Genomic DNA, 21,530 nt, shown 5'->3' with positions numbered 1-21,530 from the left:
AGAGAGAGAGAGAGAGAGAGAGAGAGAGAGAGAGAGAGAGAGAGAGAGAGAAAGGGATTAGCCACAGTTTGCAAACCTGAAAGCTTTAAAAATTTAAAATGGTTACGATGGTAATATAAGTAAAAGGACAAAACTATTGGTTTCTTTCAATCGTTAACCGCGTTATGTACTCATTTAGTCGGTTTTTGAGTTTAGCCTGAACAGATAAAGCAAACAGTGGTTTTGTAGAAAAACCCCATAAATAGTAAATTCCAGCGTACGCGCAGATAAATGATTTGAACAAAGCAATTTGCGCTAATCATGAGTACACTTACAATGTGCCATCTATTCTTGTCTTTGAGTCATAACGATTTAAGCAGGTGCTTTCGTCCCTCGGTCTGAAGTCTAAACCGTTATTTTTATCTTTAAGCCTCATTGAGTAAAACCCATCTGCCCGTCTCTCTCTCTGAGATTTGCTCACTTATTACTGTTTCCAAGTTAAGCCTGTCCGCTCCGTCCTCTGTCTGAAGTCTGTCCACCTATTCTTGTCTTTAATCCGCATCAACATAAGCCTATTCATCCGCCTCTCCGTCTGCAGTCTGCCCATCTAAGCCAGTCGCCCTGTCTCTGCTTGTCTGAAGCCTGTTTATCCATTCTTGTCTTTAACATACATCGATGTAAGTCTGTCCGCCCGTCAAATCATTTGATTGAATTATTTTTATCATCACAATGCTCTACTTCGTTATAGGAAAAAAATTTAATGTCATTTTTTATAGCTGCCTTGTATGAAAATATTCATGCACATATAAGACTTTATATTGCAGCGAAGTCTAACTTTTTGAAAATGTTCCAGAATAGCGTTCGCATCCCCTATCCTCTTCAAAATTGGAGGCTAATGATCTAATTTTTTGTATTTTATGACGTAATCAAAGGAATAATCGCTTTAGGAGAAGTAATGTAAGGTACTTTATGATCCGCCTTTCCTCCCGCAGTAATGCTTTAAACTGTGAAAAAAAATTTATTTGTAGGAGAAATTGTTACACATTGTGATAGTCAATCGTTACACTTGTTTATGAATAATTATTTAAAAAAGTTTTCACCTTTTAATTAAATAAACAATTTCTCAACAAAATTTCTTGCTTGACGCGGCGCTTGAAGGCCGTAAGATCTAATACATATATGAATGACGTCCTGACGCCATTTTTGAGCTCCTTTTTTACTACTTTATTTATAAAGCAATAGTTAGGTTGAAATATTTAACAGAAGTAATGTCGATGGTCGGAGGCTCCATCAATATGTAAGGATTTAGATAATTGATAATGAATTTCTTATATAATAATAAATTTATTAATAATAATTTCTTCTTTGGCACAAGTTTTTATAAAATATAACCTATTAAGCTTGTAATGCCGCAAACGAAACATGTGGAACTAATCTTTTATACCCATCACCTTGAATACACATTATAAAAAAAAATGTAAAAAAATGGTATTCGCCTTAAGGCGAACCTTCGCTACCCATCACCCCAACCTTATAAATTTAATAATAACAAAAAAAAGATATTATAAACACCTTGAATCAAACTCTTGCTATCTGTTGCTAGGTTACAGTATTATATTGTACGCACACTGCGCTGTATGTGGTACCCCATATGCAAATATTGTAGAATATATCGTACGAATCATATTCTTGTAGAATTCATTGGGACCTCGTAGGTTATGATGTAAAAAATTTATACTATGACTTGATTTTACATATATCGTTGTGGCTTTTTCGTAATTGCAAGGTGAACTTTGGACTGGGCTCTTTCTAGTGGGCGGTAACAAAGCTACAATAAGTTTGTAAGTTCTTCGCCCTAGAAAAAGTCCCGAGATTGTTATCTTGCTCCCAACAAACGGTCGGGTGAATAGGCAGGCAGTTATGAACTGATCTTGCTTTACATAAAGTACATTTACTTTCTTTGCCTTCTGGGGCATACTTTATTAAGTGGAAAAATATGTGAAGAAGCGGACATACTTGCTATGGTCCATATAAAAATATCTCAATACTTAAGGTGAAGTATTTATATTCAACTCTTTTTCGACACGCTCTTTTTTTGCATGATCTTTTTTACACGGTCTTTTTTATACGATTTTTTAAATAACACGTTCCACTCAAGAGAGGAAATACAGCTTTTTTACATTAATATTTTGTTGTAGCACCAATCGACAAAAAAGAACAAATTTTTCTTAATTTTAATTTTGATAGCGTCTCACAGAAGCTTATGACAAAACACAATGGGGGGAATATTGTGATCAGAAATTAGTCGTTTTATGCCCATACATGTGTTCGTGACTTGCCCTATTGCTAGCTGGCCGTTAATAACGAACGAAATTGTTCTTCGAATCGAACCCCATACTCATGGACTGGGTCTTCGCTCCATTTAGTGTGCATTTGTTTTTGTGTTTTACAATAAAAATGAAAGCTTTTGATGTTATAAAATTTCATTATTACTCTTTTGTGTGGTTTTCTGAAAAAATATATAGGGTTCTTCATCTTATACCTTTTTTACACGATTTGTTTTACACGGATTTCGAAAAAACGAATCTGCCGCGTAAAAAAAGAGTTGGGAGTAGTTAACGTTATATTTTGATTATTAGGTCCACATCTACATGAATTCGTTTAATTTTGCCATTTACGATAAGACACAATTTCATTTCGATAATTTTTAGTCTCATTTCGTATTTTTTAACCGCAACTCTGGTGTTCCACAAAGGATAAATTTATCCACTTTCAAAATTTTTTATTCATATTTGCAATTTTGTGCACGTTAAAAGTATTTGCCAACGATTGTGGCTCAATCGACTTGAAATTTTATATTGGTAACAAATATATATATATAAATATATATATATATTTGAAAAAGTCCTTCATGCTCATGTCTCATTACAGTCATTTGCTTAGATTAGGTTAGGTTAGGGTATGGGTTTAAGGACCCCTTTTTATTATCCCTATTTAAGATGGTAAATAGATTTTGTTATCAGACGGACTAATCAGAGAAATTTCCAAATTATTTCAAACATCTATATAAACACTATTTTCATTGTGAAATAAATTTCAATTCTCTTCTTTCTTTTATGTTATCTTGAAATTGATTGATTTACAAAAGTGGTTTCTTTTCAGTTCTAACCTATCATTTAATTTGTGTTTTTATTTTTCTGTTTTTTTTTGTTCTCTCTAAATATATAATTATATTTGTATTTTTATATGCTTAAGACAACCATTTTGGAAATGTTTTTTCAATTTTTGTAAAATTTTTTTTTTCGTTTTTTTTTTTTTTTTTTTCTTTATTCAAATGCTGCCTTACAAAACAAAACCCGCTTAATTTCTTATAACATTCCTTTTGTTTATAGCCTAAGATGGACTTGAACTATTCGCCTTAAATATATAGTTAGACTTAATTAATTATTTCGTATAGTTTTTTGGTTTGTTTTTTGTGTGGATTTTATAGCTTTCATGTTTTTTTCTCTTTTTTTTTTTTCTTTTTTTTTCTTTTTTAGTTTACAAAAGGAGATTAAGACTTCCTTATACCCAACTCCAAATTTATACAAAGCTTAGAATCTAATAGTATAGAAGTGTGAATTTTGTAAAAATTATCTTTTGTTAGGTAAACGATTAGAATTGGTAATACAGCAGCGTAGAGAAAGAATTTTATAGAGAAATATTAGAAATAAAGACAAACCTAAGCATTCACGATTAATTGTGGCCTTTAAACAGCTGCTATTTGTGCGATCATGAGACATCATGCTGGATTCGCCAATCTGTAAAGAAATAATAAAAAATATAAAATATCAAAGGAATCATAGACAGTCCTGAATAGAAGAGGATTCTTAATTGCTTTAGTTTTATATTTGTGTTCATTTACTTCTTCTGTATAAACAGAGTTCCCCCCGTCAGCCCCCAAAAGTACAATAGAGAGCTGGTTAAGTTTTAAAAGTGAGCAAAATCAGCAAAAAAAAACCCGTCTTGAAGCAAACGTTTTTTTCAAATGCTTATTGCGAGCATGGGCTTTGATCTGCTTATATAACACGCGCAGATTTTTCATTGAAGAAAATTGGCGTGACCACGTTTTAGGCCACGTCGAGATTTAACACCACGCATTACTGTTGTTGTTTACCGTCTTTACCTTATCGGAAACTGGATTGTTTTTTCTTATTCTGCAAAAGGCAATGAAAAGGTGGTGTTTTGATAAAACAAGTAAGAAAACTATCAGGCAAGGCCGACAGTCTACATCACTACGCCATGATTTTTATGATAATATATCATTTTTACAAAAGGCAGCTAATGTGGTGTGATCTAAATTTGGAAAACTTTGTGTAATTGTCAAAAATTTTATTAATTTTCACTTGCTTTAGGGTTTGCTTTTCGTGAGAATCCCTATATATGGTGGAGTCTACAAAGTAGCTCTACGTGAGCCAAATTTCCTACGATTTATTTTTATACCAGTTTGCTACTATTGACTAATTTTCCTCATAAAATATGATAAATTATAACATAAAATATTTAATAAAAAAACTATAAATCCCATCCATATATCTTGATCCATATATCAAATTATTCTTACGAATCAATTTTCATCATAAAATATCTAAAACTGGACATTATTGCCATGTAAAGACTTATTTGTCCTAAGAAAAGATTGAGATCTAAAAAATAAACTTATATAAACTATAATAAACAGCTGCTGCGTTTTTTCGAAAAAAATTCTGAACATTACAATACCTTTTCACCTATTTTTTAAAACAAAGCGTTTTATGAGTAGTAGTCGAAAAATGATCCGATCTGAACAATTTGCTATAGGTTTTGTCTTTGGAATATAACACGTCAATGCACTAATTTTATCAAAACATTTCGCAAACTGTGGCCTATAGGTTGAATATGAGAGAACAAGACGGACGGACGGACGGGCGGACAGATGGTTGAACAATCTTAAATACGTTCAAAATAACTTTCTGAATAATAAAAAGTGGGCCTATCTTAACTCCTTCAAGATGCTGCGCACAAGCACACAAACTACGTACATCCTATGCAATAAACATGGAAATTGAAGAAAAGTTCAATTACTTGAAATTTATTACAAAGGTAAAGAAATGAATCCGTTGAAAGAGAAGAAAATCAATCAGCACTACCCTTGTTAGTTTCTCGCAATAACATTTCTGCTAATGATAACGTTTTGTTTTTATTGCTGTCAAATAATAACATAAAAAAAATCAGTTCCTTGCGCGAATAATTTTATACGAATTTAATTGCATTCTTATAGGCCCTCCGTTTGTGATGCGATGTATATGAAGTTTGTGCGGAAGGACTTAAGAGAGACTTAGCTTTTATTTTACCATGTTTGTGTGTCGGTCCATGCATTGTATAAGGATTACTGACATGGATTGGCCAAGAAGGCAAACTCTAAAAATAAAAGTGGTTTGGATTGGATCACTACTACGACTACTCCCCACATGACGCTTTAGTTTGGAAAGATTGTTACGCGAGAAGAAATTTCAATTTTCAAAGTTTCTCGACAAAAGTCGCTGATTAACAGTATTTCGGCAAACTAAATTTCTGCCGACGCTTTAGATCTCCTCCTATAAAACTGGTGCTACAAAACTTAAGCCAAACTATTTTTAATATTTTAAATTGTAGATCGACATAAAAATCAACTGCACAAAATATGGAACGTGTGCTTCCATTTTTTATACTTTAGCCCTTACAAGGATTCTTATCAAAAGTACGCATTCATATGACAAGAAGGCGTCTTTTTAACAGTTTGTAATCGAAATTAGTCCGCATTAATAGTTTAGCATAGCACTTTACTAGGTGAGGACGTTTGGACCACCATCGGGTACTCTTGAAAACGAGACCTTTATATGATTTATTTCTAGTACTTATAACGAAAATGAATGAATATTAATAATGTCTGTGTCAAAAAGATTATATCTAAAGCAAAATCTGAACCGCGTCAGTTCACGTTTTGGATATTTGCCGCTTTTATATGAGGAAAAGGTAGAATATTTGTTATCTTATCACGAAAATAAATGAAAACTTATGGTAGGGGTAGTGTTGTAGGTTACTTAATGCGGCGATTGGCGTTTTTAATTGTTTTTATAAGTTGAGGAGTGCCTTGAATATTGAAACTTGCAGAACAACAACAACGATTCAAGCATTTTTAGCGATGCTTGCACTTATATAAGTACATGTACGTCGCATTTATGCTTTTTCCGAGGTGATAGTAGAAAATGCAACGTAACCTTTTATCGTCGCGATGCAATATACCTTTGAAATGCAAGAATTTCATGCAGCTTTTGCCCATTGACTAATCCTAAACGGTGTCCTGACCTACGCTACACTATCGTTATGTACGGTTTTTCGCGTATTAAGCTTTTCCACCTATACTGGATTTTATTGTCATTTCATGCCACTTGAAGTAACTTAGACAACTAATTAGAAATTTTTATGTTTTATGAATGTCAGTCAGGCAATAACAAGGCTTATGCATTCGCTTTACTGAAGGCTATATAAAATTTAAGTAGTTTTATGAAGAGTGCTAAAAGTGAATGTATACGGGTACATATACGACGCCCTTAGAGGGAAGTAAACAAAAAAAAAAAAAATGCAAATAGTATCTTTTTTCGGATTTGTTTCATTTCCGTTTTTTTCCATTTATACTGCACTGGAAAGATGTGCAGTATAAGTGTGTGTTTGCATATATATATATATATATACATATAATATACTTCAAGTTTCATTATTTCTATAGTTGGTTTTAGTTTCTATTTTTTTTTTGAAATTTTCTGTGAGACGCCGCTTCTTTCCTTTTTTTTTTTTGATTTTTTGTACAATAAAAGTTCATTCAACTTGTTTAGAATGTATGATTACGAGCTTTACTTATTTTTTATTTTTTTTTATTTTATATTCATTGTATACATTCTCTATATATATGTGCATTACGAATTTTAAACAGCCCAGTCGTCCGCCTGTTTGTCTGCTCGCTATTTAACTGACTTTTCGGGAAAGGATTGCATGTTAAATCACTTAGCAGACGGTATGGCTAGCGTTAGAGTTTTCAATGAATCATTTTAGTTTCGCGTGTTTTGCACGTACATGAAATACATGTAATGAAAAAATGTATCTAAACTCAATGAAATTTAACTTTAGTTGATTAAATGAAAAGCTACATGTTTTACGGTTTTTGTGCGTTTTACATGAAATTAACTTAACTTTTAAAGTTTGGAGTAGATTTCACTTAATTTTCATAGTTAACTAAAATATTTTATTTTTTTTGTTTTCTTTTTAGGGAAACTATTTTTCCAAGTGTACGCATAAAACTATAGTTATGGAAAAATATGCCAAAGAAAAAACCAACTCGTTTTATGTTATATCTCTTTAGTGATTCAAAAGACTAAAATGTGACAATACATTTACATAATATGATTGGCAAAGCGCCCAATTTATATGTAGCGAAAATATTGCCGGAATACTATATACAATAGGTTCAGGATAGAGTCTCTAGTCATTCTGTTGCAACGATGGTTGTTGCATGCGAGTTCTTTATAAAAACAAACAAAACAAGAAAAATAAAAAAAAAATTATGAATTTTTTATTTAAGGGTTTAAAGAAAAAAGCCACATTTAGTTAGTACGATATAAAAATGGCAGTGTGTTGTTTCTATGATGAAAGAAAGGTTCAATGTTTTCACAGTTAGCAAACCTAATGGGTTGAAATAATGTAAAATATAAATGGATTAGCAAAATATGACATACTGGGCATGTGAATATGAGTCCACCGTTTTCTAAGAGAGATATTGTAAGTAGTGAGATTATAAGTAGGGTGCTAATATACCTATGACATCTTCCTTTAAAAGCACTTTTAAACTATTACGTAACTTTGTAAATTATTACACGAAAGCATAGGCAACATAGTTGCTTGAAAGTTTGAATAGGTGTAGTTCTGTCCTTGCAGAATAGCGGCCCTTGCGCGACGCATTACTTTTTTTGCTTAATTCAAAGAATGTTTCCGGTAAAAGCGATGAACAATCGCTACGTTACGAGATGCAAGTCCCAAATAACAGTCAGGCATTAGGGCTAGAAACATAATCTTTGTGATTGTGTCGAGCAGAGAAGAATTAAATGTTCATTAGAAGATCATGGAATGATCGTTGTTGCATTATATAAGTATTGTCGTGCAATGAGACACGGAACTACAAACGCTGTAAGGATGAGGGCATGGCGAATTATATAGCATTGTCCTCAGCAAATAAATACATAATCACTATTTTCTGGACAAATTATGCATAAACATAGTCTCGCCTGATGAATGTGAAAGGAATTTTCAAATGATATGTAATACATAAACATTATGAATAATTTCACGAATAAGCATTTAATCTCCACGGAAACCAGGAAACGAATTCTAAATATTAAAATTTTCCCATTACTTATTGAACAATGAATCCTTTGCTTATGTTATTGAACTTAACAGCAATAAAAAAATAATTAAATTTTAATGGTCTGTAGGCAAAGTATACAGTCATTGTTATCGCATTTAGTTTTTACACCCTGCACTACTTTGCAGTACAAGGGCATATTAAGTTTGTGCGGTTGTATGCAACAGATTTAGAAAGGCTTGACGTACGCTCGATTTAAGCTTTTCTGTCCATCTGTCCACCTTTTTTTCTTGTATTAAGCGCACAAATATGATGATTTTGGCCCAAGGACAAAAGATACTGAAAATAAATCGGATCTCACCTCACTTTCAATATACGGCCTTATCTTGAAAATCCCTTAATAACTGGGCCATGGGGTGTGTTTTACTATAAAGTTTCTACTAATTTTTAAAATGTCGTAGCGTAAATTGTCATACAAGAGCAATTTGATAAAGCAATTAATTGTACCAAATTTGGGAAACGTGATTCAATTTATTGAGATCCCCTCAGTATGAAGGATTTCATGGGACATGAAGCCTTTATATAGCGATTAAATCTAAATTGAAATTACGCCATAGAAGATCTTTGATAAGCTTATTGATTTCGCAGCATTTAGATTACGTTAGTATACGTTTTGGCGTCTCTCTCGCATAAAGGCTTCCAAGAAAAGACTGCCTTTATATGGAAACAAGGTATATATTAACATTGTGTCAAAGAAACAAATGAAGAGCAGTATTAGACGGTCGGTGGGCCTTGCTCGATTATATTGTTCGCAATTCTTTTTCGTATCAATTTCAAAAAATGACTCTATATTTACTGAACATAAGATTGCATTGGCCCTTAGGATTTGGAACGAATTTTTTTTCTCTTTTATTAAAAAATTGTAAATCTCTTTTTCGATGACAGTTTGTTTCATTGTAATTTGCTTCGTAGTACAGGTTCCGGTTTTTATGTCTGCTAAATCAGATAAATTATTAAATATGTTCCTATGTGATATTATTAATTTCTGGTAAAATAATATCACCGCTTATGCAATTTATCTCCGCGTAGGGTGTATAATTGTGGGCCGTAGTCCACTGTAGTGTTTTTAGTTGTTAGGCATAAAAATTTGCATAATTTTCTTTTTGGTTTAAATATTTATGCATCCGTCTTAGGTAAAGAATACTTTTTTGAAGGTTTGTATTGTATATGCATGTATACACTTGTACACGCATACATTGATAACTTTTAATAACCTACCTGTTGCATATTATGCCATTGGCCGCTGCTATCGTATTCAATATCATTGTGTTCCATAATGTTGCCATATGGACTGAAATGTTCTGAATTGACAGGTATGGGATCATCCGGTTGAGCAGGCAATTCTGTACCATAGAAAATTAAGTTCCATTGTGTGATTTGTGCTACGAAAAGAGATAAACAAAAGAGAAAATAAAAAAAAAACGGGATAAAGAAGAGAAAAAAGAGAAACAAACCGTATAACGTTTAAAGTTTTCTTTACGTAAATAAGTAATAAAAAAGCCATTCATGCATATATATCTACGTATAGACAACTAAGTGAAAAGTTTTTAGATTAAAAAGTATACTTTCATATAATTATAAAATGGAAACGTTTCACTTCATAAGTTGCCATGATTGTTACAAAATAATTTAAAGAAAATTAAGCAAATCGAAACAATAAATTATTTTAGTTTATATGAAAATAAAGAAACTAAACAAAAAGATTTTATTTATCGTTTAACGAACTTCAATAACTTCAGTAAAGTACTGACAATAATAGAATGACTACCTGTTCACCCGAAAGTATATAAAATCTCTAGAAAATGTTTGATGCCTAAGTATATGCTATTCTTTATGAATTTAAATTCAATTATTTACAATAAATATAATTAAAAAGGTTGTAAAATTTTCAGAACACTTTATTTTTTCTTCTTAAATGATCTCTTAAGTAGTCAAAAATAAGGTAAAAAGATCAGTGTGGTCTTGCAAAATTTTTGAATGGTTCAAAAATTTACTTTTTTTGGAGGCAATTGTGAAGCACTGTAAGGATATTTGAAAAACGGGTTTTCGAGATGGCAAGCAGCATAAATCCAATCATTTTTATTCCTTTCATTTGACGTCTCAATAATGTTCCTAAAATAACATTTTGAAATGAAGTACGAGCGAGATTTTCGAAAAGATAATGCAAGGAATAAAACTAATCTATCAGCCTAAAAGAAAGAGGTTCTTTGACAATTTTTTTTGGACCTCGGCGAAAAGAAAATGGTTTTGTGTAAATATTAACACATAGCAAGACTTTCAACTCAAGGAGCTCTGCGATGCGTAGTGTGACTTATTCAAATTTGAAATAAAAAAAAAATCAATCAATCTACATTTCCATATCTAGAAATTGTTGTAGAATTGTTTATAGCAACATTGATTTTTGTTTGAAAGGTAAATGTTTCAATGAAAAAGTCCCTCCTCTATTTATGAAAAGTGTAACGAAATATCATACGTAATTCTCTAGACAATGTTGTTTTAAAGTTGCTGTAGAGAATCGGAACAAATATTGCTTGAATTACGATGTATGCGTCCTTTTCAAAAATTGTGTTTTAAAACTTTTCCAAACTTTTCACATGTACTACATGTTTTTATCACAAAACATTTTTTTTTTATTTCTTTTCATTAGTTCGCAATTTCAATACCATAAAATTTCCCTTTCATTTTCTTTCCGCGACAATTTTATGCTCGAAAATTTCTCTTTTACTGCGTCTACCAAAGATCGAATCGCACAAGTTATGCTTTATATATTATGAAATGATAGAAAATGGTAGAAAAAATTGTTAAGCCAAGCCCAATAGGTTCGTTTAAAACTTTTAATTTCTTGGAAGAAGCATAGAAAACTTTGAAATCACTCTCAGCCTCATGTCTATTCAAAGGTCGTCTTCGCGAAGCTATATTAGTGCATGTTTTTGCTTGGAAATGGTTTGACAGGAACATAGAAGAGCTAGAAATCGGCAGACAAAAAAATTAGGCAGCAATTTGCTAGCAGAGATGCGTTTTGCTTGAAATTTTCAAGGAAAAATATTTGTGCCGGTAATCAATTTTTTCCCATATAACCTAAAAAGCTCACTAAAAAAACATTGTTTTTTCAGAAAAATTTATAGTGGTACCATTACATCATTTACTAAATATACAAAAAAGAACAGGGACACGGCCCACCATTATGTGGCCTCCGCCACTCCAAAGTTATTTATATAACGACTTTTTAAAACGGGGTGTTTTATGAACCTTGGCTGAAAAAGTGGTCCGAACCGAACCATTTTCAATAGCGTTGATCCTTTGACCACAATGCGTCAGTTTACCAAATTTTATCAAAATATCTCAAACGTTGTGAATGTTGAACGCAAGAAAACGAGACGGTGAGATGGACAGGCAATCTACGAAAGCATGTGAAAGTGATTCTGAATTGAATAAAACGTGAATTTAGTGCAAGTTATTCTGGGTGTTGCATACATCGGCACACGCTTAATATGCTCTTGTACCACAAAGTGGTATAGGGTATAAATAGCAGCCTTTCTTTGGTCAACATTGAGCTTTTTCACCCAAAACACTTCTCTACTTGTGGAAATGTAGATTAAACGATTTTTTATTTATTTGCCCTAGTTCAAATTTGAATTAGTTAGACTACTTGCCGCAAGTATCCTTAAACTTTAAGCTGTTACACTGGTTTTCCGATGCGAAATGACAAAAAAAACAGCAAAATCCTACAAATTATGTTAAAATGCCTTCCGATTAGCATTCCGAAATTAGTTCAAAATACCCTACGAAAATCTTTTATTTTTACGCCGCCACAGTGGTTCCCCGATGAGAAACGATGTGAAAAAAGCAAAATCCAATTATTATTCCGAAATTGGGTCAAAATGCCCTCCGAAGTTCTCTAGATCTATATATATATATATATAATATTATAGTAATAATATAATAAATAAAAGTCCTTTCGTCCTGAAACTGCTCACGAATATGAGGCATGACATTTTCCTACAGCCAATTCAAAAAAATGAGAATAAGGCATAAGACTATTATTTTCGGCAAGATAGAGTACCTTCCCCTTACTAACTTAGTTAGAAAATTTGCTGAACAGATGGATTGGGCGAAGAGATGGCATCGCATGGCCCCCGCGCTCATCAGACTTCACCTCACTGAATTTTTTTCATAGATAAAGTTTATCTGACAAAACTAACAACAGGCGATCACTTGCAGGTGGAAATTGATTGCGATTCCATTGAAACATGTCATCAGTTGAACACCAGCTTTCTGAACATTTGCGCTGATTAAACAAATTCTACATGTATCCACTTTAATTTGTACCCTTAATGCGGAATCTATCCAAAAATATATATATTGCTTATATAAACAAACAATGTGTTTCTGTACGTTTTTTTGGAACAACCTGTATATATGAAATATTTGCTAAATATGTACCTTAATAATGTCTGCTAATGTGCTTTAGGATATTAATATTCCGGATTAGTGTGAATAGCAAAACGATTTAGCCAAGTCATTTGACCGTCTCGCTATTTACCCATCAATAGTATTTTTATGTAGACAAACATATTTGAAAATTGGCCAAACCGAATGTCGCATATAACTTCGATGGAGTGCATGGAAGAAAGTCAAACGCATACCTGATACAATAGATGTACGATATGATACAAGATCGATATACCAAGTGAAATTGAGTGAATACATTTCGAAAGCACGTATCGGAAACAATCTGACAGTCTGGCTATTAAGAGATTTACTTGAAATCAAATATGATTTCTTTCTATGCTTATTCTATACTCCTTAAGAGGGAGAGGGACGCACACTTTTAGATAAAAGTTAACATTAAATATTGAAAAGATAGATATTTCTTGCAACCAGAGAAAATCGATTGTAAATTGTTTCCATTTGGTTTCTTCTTTTCTCTTCTCTTTTTTAATATTAAGTTCTCAGCAATTTAAAATATAAATAAATATTCGTTTCGTTGGTCGAATTTATAGCCAGTATGTGCAGTCATTTAGAAATAATTAGGCTTAATATTTTTTAGATTATTAAAATATTTACGCTTGGATTAAGGATTTGATGAAAATATTTTTGATGTGAAAGACCAAAACAAGGAATAAACAAAGAAATAAAAGAAAGAAGGATAAAAACGCAAAAGATAAATGATAAAAGAAAAATCCACAACTACTTCATTATAAACCACATTTCCTAGTATTTATACCATTGTGTGGAGTTTTTCTTTGGCCTGCTACGCTTTTTGAATTGCCACCTCCATCACTACTAGCATTATCGCCAGCACCTTCTGCGGCCACCCCAGCAGCTGCCAGTAATAATTGTTGCTTTTTCATTATTCTCTGATCAGGCACAAAACTGGGTGAGGATTTTTTAGCATTTTCTCTTGAAGGCTTCACAGCACTTCCTCCTGTGCTTATTTCTGTTACAGTTTGTTTGTTTAATTTTTTATTGCTGCTGTTGGTTTGTTCGCCGCGGTCCTTGTTTCCTTGATAGGGCTGAAATTCTGGGAAAATGGATTGTATTTTTTCGTAACGTTCAAATAGTTTGGTTATACGTTGATTTGGTTGTAAGGCCACTGAAGTAACAACACGTTCTTTTAAAGGCTGATAACTAGAGCTGCTTGATAATGTTATTGCATTGACGATGGCGGTAAATGTGGTACTGATAGTTGGCGAGATAGTTGTGCTCGTCTCTTTAATTTGCTTTGGCGCCTTCACCGGCAATTTACTATAGCTGGATTTTATAGATTTTCCAATGTTAACACCGCTGCTGCCAGGTAAATCACCTATAACCTTTCGATTCAATTTATCCTCATAAGATTGTAATCTTTCAGCTGATTGTTGCAATTTGGACGATTTTTGATTTCCATTGCTGCCATTCTGATGATTTTTTATCGAATACGTTTTGCTTTGTTGTTGTGATATGCGATAGAATTTATTTTTGCCACCACCACCCAATGTCGCCTGAGTGGATAACTCTTTTTGTTTAGAGGTTTTGCCATTGCTGCCACCGTTATTGTTCTTATTGGATTTACCGCCACCACCGCCGCCGCCAATTCCTGAAATACCAATTCCACCGCCATTTTCTCCGGATTTCCCTTTATTATTTTTACTACCTTTGTTATTATTACTGTTACCATTGTTATTATTTTTATTATTATGTGTTCCTAAAATCACACCATAACTGGCGGAAATTTGTTGATAGCCCTGTTGTTGCTGCTTAATTTGAGCTTTTTTATTGCTATTACCATTAGAGGTCTGTGTTATACTACCGTACAGAGGATAATTGGCTATGTTACCACCCATATTAGTTACATACACGGATTTATTCGGTGGCAGTTTTCCGTTCATCTTGCCAGACATACCCAAAAGAGACGAGCCGAAATTATTCGGTGATATACGTGGATATTGTGCCGAATAAACCTGATACAGGTTAGTTGTGCTGCTACTGGAGCTAGTGTTAGGGGTAGTAATGTCAGCAAGATTATTACGCGGTACCGAAACCGGATCATTAGGATCGATAGGTTGGGCAGTGCCGTAGAAGATTAAAGACCATTCCCTTAATAAAGCATGACCTTCTCGTTGACATTATTATTAAGCGTTAGATTATTATTTTTAGTTAAAATTTACGATTAGTTAGAGAAAAAAAGTCATTAAAAGCAGCGTGAAAGGAGAAGTTTAGAATAATTTTAGTTTTTTTTGTTTTAATTGAAACTTTTTTTTTTAATATTCAATAATTAATTTTAATATTTACCCATATAACGTCCTTCGTTATGGATTTCCAGCTGCCAATTACCATGAGGTGATTCACCCCACGTATGGACGGACATAAAGGGCCATTGATTAAAACCAGACCTTGAAACATCATGCATTCTATAAAAAATATTTTATAACAACAATTTAAATAATAAATAAATTAAAGCGTTCTCACAATAATACAAAAAGTTACGGTCATGATTGCCTTACCTAGGTGTTAATAAAGTAACTTTTGTACCAGCCGGTGATATTAAATTTAATTGAATATCACCGCGTCGTTGCGATGTTAGCGTAATTTTTGCTTGCACATGTTCCAGAAAGTTAATGGAACAATATTTTACAGTTTGTTGTAAAGTTATATGACTTTTGGGCGGAATAACTCTGAAAGAAACGGCAAGAAGTAAAACAGGTGAGAATATAGTAATCGATTATGACCGCCTTCATTTATAACCTGTCCAACTAAACAGGGTCAGGAAACTTTTTAAAATATATTAGATACGCGATTAATCGCCCGGTGATTTCTTAGTCAAATTGAAAAAGTATCATAACAAAATCTTTGTGAGTTACTTTGTTGTTTGTTGTATTATCAAACAATAGCCAATACTTCTCTCATCTTTTACGCAATTTGAATTGGGTGAGAAACACACAGCTGTTGCATTGAAGCCATGCGTAATTGGGAACCAATGATAAGTCATTTATTGAAGTCTGTGTTAATTGGAATGAATAATGTTTGCTGATAAAAGCGGCCAAGAGAGGATATACCCAATTAAAACTGCAAATATTTTCCGAGCGAGCCTTGCTATGTGGGGAGGTAAGTCTTCACAGTAAAAACTCACGACATCATGACTTTTGCACATTACTACCCTTTTTGCCCTAACAGCTGGGATAAGCCAAGCAAATACATCAAGCTCTCTTGATAAACTCAACGGGATCGCCATGTTCATTCAGCTGCATTATTGCTGTTATCATTCCATCGGCTCTTGAATTTTGGTTATTTAAGATTTGGATATTGTAACGCAACCACTATAACAGCACTGTTCAATGAATTAAGCAGAAAAAGTAAAGATTTCTTCAAGTGGCCTTTTTTTTCAAAGCTCCAGCAGATTTACGCTTTAGTTTGATAACTTAGAGATTCTTAGTGGATTGCAAAAGGCAGATATAATTTTAAATTGTATTGAAGCCATTTAACACCCATCCACAATGATATAATGGGAATCTAAGAGGGACAATAAGGCGAATATATATTATTCTTAGTTGCTTGACTCAAACAAAAAACAAAGAAAAGAAAAATGAAAAAATTTTGAGAATGGCAGTAATGCTTGAGCTAAAAACGGACATAATTAAGTTAATTTAGAAGGTCATTTATGTATGTTATTAATACGAGAATGTCTTCTTACTATCCTCCATATAAAATATTAAAATTTACGTAAGTCCAATGTGAGGTTTTGTCGTATTGTACAACTATCTAGCATTTACGACTTACTTATCCACATGGGGAGCGTTGATTTCGCAGCGCTGTTGTTCAGGCACCGTTTTCCAAGAGCGTGCCACCTTAACCATGGCCGCTGCATCCATTAGGCCATAACCAAAAGAATGGCTAACTCTGCGGCCTACTCCATTTTTCGACCATGCCGTATCTTTTAGATTGGCTGGCTTCGCTGTTCTTACGACAATATGTTGTAGATCACGCCACGTTAAATTCTGATTGGATTCTAGAACTAAAGCGGCTATGCCGGCCGCCAAAGGTGCTGAGGCAGAAGTGCCGGTATGTGATACCGTGCAGGAATGATGCAAATCTGTCGTAACCACTTGCTTTTCAGCCTGTCCACCACTGCTATAAGTGGTGGCGAGCGTGGAACTACATTTCTCCGAATACCAGGGCACATGACCCTCTTCGGTGGCACTAGATATTGACAGTGTCCAAATGGAGTTTGTATAGCCATCACAATTGCAATTGTCCAGCTCTCGGCCTCCATTACCAGAGGCCCATATGAAAATGCTACCCTTGCCGGCACGTCCCTTTGTCACGCCTTCAATGAAGGCCCGTGAGGCTAACTCCCCGGGACCGTCGACCGTTTTGCCATCATCATCGGGCCCCCAAGAAGCACTATAGATATCAATGTGCTGGGGATTGAGTGAAAGGGAACGTGCCTCTACGGCATCGGTAACATCTCCGTCTAACATTCGGACACCGCCAACACTGGCACCAAATGCAATGCCCACCGCACATATCGAATTATTTGCGGTAGCCGCCACTTCACCTGCACAACGTGTGCCATGGCGATTTGAATCCGTTAAATCGTAATGAGGCATAGGATCTTCATCATGACTGTTGACATCATACGAAGCTCTTGCATCCTATGAAGCATATATATATGTATATATATGTAGAACGATGTTCGCATAAGTAATTCATAATCTTAGGTCTTTGCATCTCTAACTTACATAGTTATTAATAATGTCTGGATGATCGGATTCAAGACCATCATCTAGTATAGTAACTACTATACCTTTGCCGGTAATACCTTCTTTCCATGCGGGTATAACATTCATATCTAAACCACCGCCACGATTCTTCATGTTTAATTTCGAATACAGAAAGAAAAAAACAACACAACATTTAATTCGATACATAAATCCACCGATATTTTTATTGCTTACCAAATACCACATTTGCGACCACTTTGGGTCACTGAAAGGAACTGCATCTACCAATGATAAAGCTCTCGATGACGAGGTACGTGACGGCCTGATACGGATAAAGTCACGTTTTTGCCGTGATTTGGCTATTTGTTGTTGGGACCATTTTACTCGCTTATCCTTGGCGAGGCGGCTTTGATGCGGTAAAGCAGGTACCAGAGAACGCTTCGATACTTTGTGATGAGCGAAATGATAATGATCACCAAAAATCTAAAATATGTCAAAAAAACGAAAATTCTGTCAATACAAGAATACTTAAAAAAAAATAATCTCTTACTGGCTTACTGAATGCCTTTGAAGAAGAAGACAATTAAAAAAAATTACTTTTCAACGGAAAAAACGTTTAAAGAAAATTCTCCGTAAACATGTCAAAGATTGTGAATAAGTTCAAGAATTGGTCGCGTATATTATTGAGTTCGCGTGGAGCTTTAAAGATGAAGGACTGGTCAAATTTACAAATAACAAAACAATTAAGGACCGGTCAGCAATGGGGTTTAGCTGCTAAAACCAAATTCTTCAAGTTAGCAATGAGCCTTTTTTTTTCTAAATATAGACGTAAGTATTAAAAAGTTCCATATGGAATCTATTTTACATTCTTAAGAGCACATATATATTTTAGAGGAAAAGCCGCATTGCATTGAAGAAAAAAAAAGGGAATTCAAAGAGGATAAGCCAGCAAAACACGCTTGGTTTCCAGATCCCGAGTTTCTTAAACAATTTGCAGGTACAGTTATGTATCCGCAGTGTGACGAATGGAATAAAAAGCCATTCTTCAAAGGACCCGATACAAATTTTGAAGAGCCCAAAAATTTTTGTACGACATTTATCAACTTTGGTCCAGCTCATCCGGCCGCTCATGGTGTGCTGCGCATGATAATAGAATTAGATAATGAAACTGTCGTGTCAGCTGATTCTCATATTGGTTTACTACATCGCGGCACGGAAAAACTCATCGAGTATAAATCCTATTTACAGTCTTTACCCTATTTTGATCGTTTGGATTATGTATCATGCATGTCAAATGAACTGTGCTATGCCATGGCTATTGAAAAATTGTTGGGCATAAAAGTGCCAAGGAGAGCTCAATATATACGAACCATGTTTTCAGAAATAATGCGTTTAACGAATCATACTGTTGCCGTAACTACAGCGATTTTGGATTGTGGCGGTTTGACGCCGTTGTTTTGGCAATTCGAAGAACGCGAAAAGTTGTATGAGTTTTGCGAACGAGCCTCGGGTGCTCGCATGCATACTGCTTATATTAGACCTGGTGGCGTTGCTTGGGACATACCTTTGGGGTTTTCTGATGATTTGAATGACTTTTGTAGCAAATTCGTTGAGCGTATTGATGAACTTGAAGATTTGATTACGGAAAATCGCATATGGAAGATGCGTACCGTCGGTATAGGTTCTTTATCAGCCCATGATGCCATTAATTATGGTTGTTCGGGTGCTGTGTTAAGAGCTACTGGCGTTAAATGGGATCTACGTAAAACACAACCGTATGATGCATATCCCGAAATTGATTTCGATGTGCCGATCGGCAAAAATGGCGACTGCTATGACCGATACTTAGTGAGAGTGCAAGAAATGCGTGAAGCCGTACGCATTATACAACAATGTCTGAATAAAATGCCTAGCGGAGAAGTTAAAATTGATGATCATAAAATTGCACCACCGAAGCGTTACGAAATGAAAAAAGGCATGGAAGATTTAATACATCACTTCAAATATTTCAGTCAAGGCATAATAGTACCACCCGGACAAACGTATACGGCGGTTGAATCGCCCAAAGGCGAATTTGCAGTGTATCTTGTATCGGATGGAACGTCAAGGCCGTATCGTTGTAAAATTCGCGCTGCCAGTTACCCACACTTGGCATTAATGGATAAGTTATCGAAACGTCATTTATTGGCCGACCTTGTAGCAATTATCGGCTCATTGGATATAGTATTTGGTGAAATAGACCGTTAAATATAATGGGTGTTTTATTGGTACAAAAAAAATATAAATAAAAAATTTGAAAAATGAAAACATTTTAACTAAAACAAAAAGGAAAAAAGCATTATTATTAAAAGAAAATGTTGGGTAAATTTGAGCAGAAGGAAATGCAAAATCTTTTTAATCTGAATGTTCCCGCAATTTCTTCCGATAAAGCAATTTGTAAAACTCTGCTCCTTAATGACTAAACGGCAAAAAATTGGAAATTTATTCGAAGTTTATCTTTTTAGTATTTCTAATCACAAAAGGGGTAAGTTTTTTTGAGTGGCGATGCTAATTTGTGGCCTTGACGTAGCTCCTGAGTAAATATAATTAAATATAAAATTAAAAGAATTAGAAAAAAAATCTAAGCGTAAGAGTAAGATGAATATTTGTAAACAAGACAATTGGCGTATTATTATTATTATTATAAATTTAGCCCGACAATAAATTCTAAGCTTAAAGTCTTAAAGCATTAGCATCTAAGGCTTTCGGCTTTATTAAAAACTCAGGATCAGTCTAAAGAATAGTTTACGATGCCTGAATATATGCGGATGTGCGTGTATGTGAGTTTAACTAATTATAATAAATGACGAAGACACTAAGCCTTTTTATAACATGGACAAACATTATAACATACCTATGCAGGTGCCAGAAAGTCTAAAATTATATAATATCGAGCACGTATCGCTCGGTACTATGCAATAAGAAAGAAGAAAGAGGATAAAAAGAATGACGGAGAATAAAGAGTACGTACACATAAATTTAACTAATTCGGAAAGATTGTTACGATCGGATTTAACATCTGTGCGTGAAGAAAGTACGGGATGTTAGGCAGTTAGTCACGTAATATAACGCTTCTAATCATACTGACTGAGGGAACCGAGAAATCGATTAAATGGTAATAATTATTGAATATTTTACACATTAACCGAAACAAATTAAACAAGTCGCAGTTAGTTATTAGTAGCTTCAAAATAACAAAAAGGTACACCCAATCCTTTTTTTACACGGTAAATGCTTTCTTTAGAAATCCGTGCAAAAAACAATCGAATAAAAAAATACATGCGACATATGGTGAAATTGGCGGATATCTTGCACAACTTTAACTTATCGTGTAAGCTGCAAACACTCTAAATGTTTGCCTAGAAAATCATGCAAAAAAGAATAATGAAATCCATATTTTATACTTATAATGCACAAGACCATTCACTGCGATAACACTAGAGCAATGCGGTAAGCCGACTAACTTCTGATCACAGTATTCATTCAATTGTATTTTGTTGCTGTATATATAAGTTTCTGTGAAACAAAGTCAAAATTAAAATTAAAAAATTCCTTCAAACTTAAAAATCCGTATTTGCTTTTGCTGAATCGCGTTATTTGAAAATCGTGTAAAAAAAGACTTTGTAGAAAAAGAGTTGGGTGTATATGTTATTAATACCCATATGCTCTACGAAAGCGGGCAAATAAATTTAGCTTTTTATAAACTCAGATAAGAATGTTACACACAATATTTCATGTCTTTTTTCTCGAGTAGGTAAGCGTATTACTACTCAATCTACTTTTCATACCGTGGAAGAGGTAAGGTAGAATCCCATCCTAAAACAACATGGAAAGCA

The 21,530-nt window shown here is 33.9% G+C and overlaps 2 protein-coding genes across 3 annotated transcripts in view; one reads left to right on the top strand and one right to left on the bottom strand.

Annotated features, from left to right (window-relative positions):
- Nucleotides 1-21,530, bottom strand: part of LOC119642809 (furin-like protease 1) — a 483,953-nt gene that overhangs the window by 17,414 nt on the left and 445,009 nt on the right. For both annotated transcript variants that reach the window (XM_038042089.1, XM_038042088.1), the window contains 8 exons: nt 17,890-18,138; nt 17,674-17,802; nt 16,712-17,586; nt 15,439-15,609; nt 15,227-15,345; nt 13,680-15,047; nt 9,671-9,834; nt 3,701-3,779 (listed from right to left, as the gene is read on the bottom strand). In XM_038042089.1, the coding sequence (XP_037898017.1) occupies nt 3,701-3,779; nt 9,671-9,834; nt 13,680-15,047; nt 15,227-15,345; nt 15,439-15,609; nt 16,712-17,586; nt 17,674-17,802; nt 17,890-18,138 (3,154 nt within the window). The remainder of the gene's footprint in view (nt 1-3,700; nt 3,780-9,670; nt 9,835-13,679; nt 15,048-15,226; nt 15,346-15,438; nt 15,610-16,711; nt 17,587-17,673; nt 17,803-17,889; nt 18,139-21,530) is intronic.
- On the top strand, nt 18,294-19,919 carry LOC119642808 (NADH-ubiquinone oxidoreductase 49 kDa subunit). Its single transcript, XM_038042087.1, has 2 exons — nt 18,294-18,483; nt 18,548-19,919. Exons 1-2 carry the CDS (start codon nt 18,294-18,296, stop codon nt 19,900-19,902), a joined length of 1,545 nt encoding a protein of 514 aa, XP_037898015.1. The 3' UTR covers nt 19,903-19,919.

Source organism: Glossina fuscipes, unplaced genomic scaffold (assembly GCF_014805625.2).
Source record: "Glossina fuscipes isolate IAEA_lab_2018 unplaced genomic scaffold, Yale_Gfus_2 257, whole genome shotgun sequence".
In the NCBI taxonomy this organism is placed as follows: domain Eukaryota; kingdom Metazoa; phylum Arthropoda; class Insecta; order Diptera; family Glossinidae; genus Glossina; species Glossina fuscipes.
This window is presented reverse-complemented; position numbering and strand designations above follow the sequence as displayed.

Excerpts from the sequence above, each read along its gene's own strand:
- LOC119642808 (XM_038042087.1), top strand. The coding sequence starts at position 18,294 with ATGTCAAAGATTGTGAATAAGTTCAAGAATTGGTCGCGTATATTATTG. Across the intron at positions 18,484-18,547 it reads TTTTTTTTCTAAATATAGAC|AGGAAAAGCCGCATTGCATT; the intron begins GTAAGTATTAAA and ends TATATATTTTAG.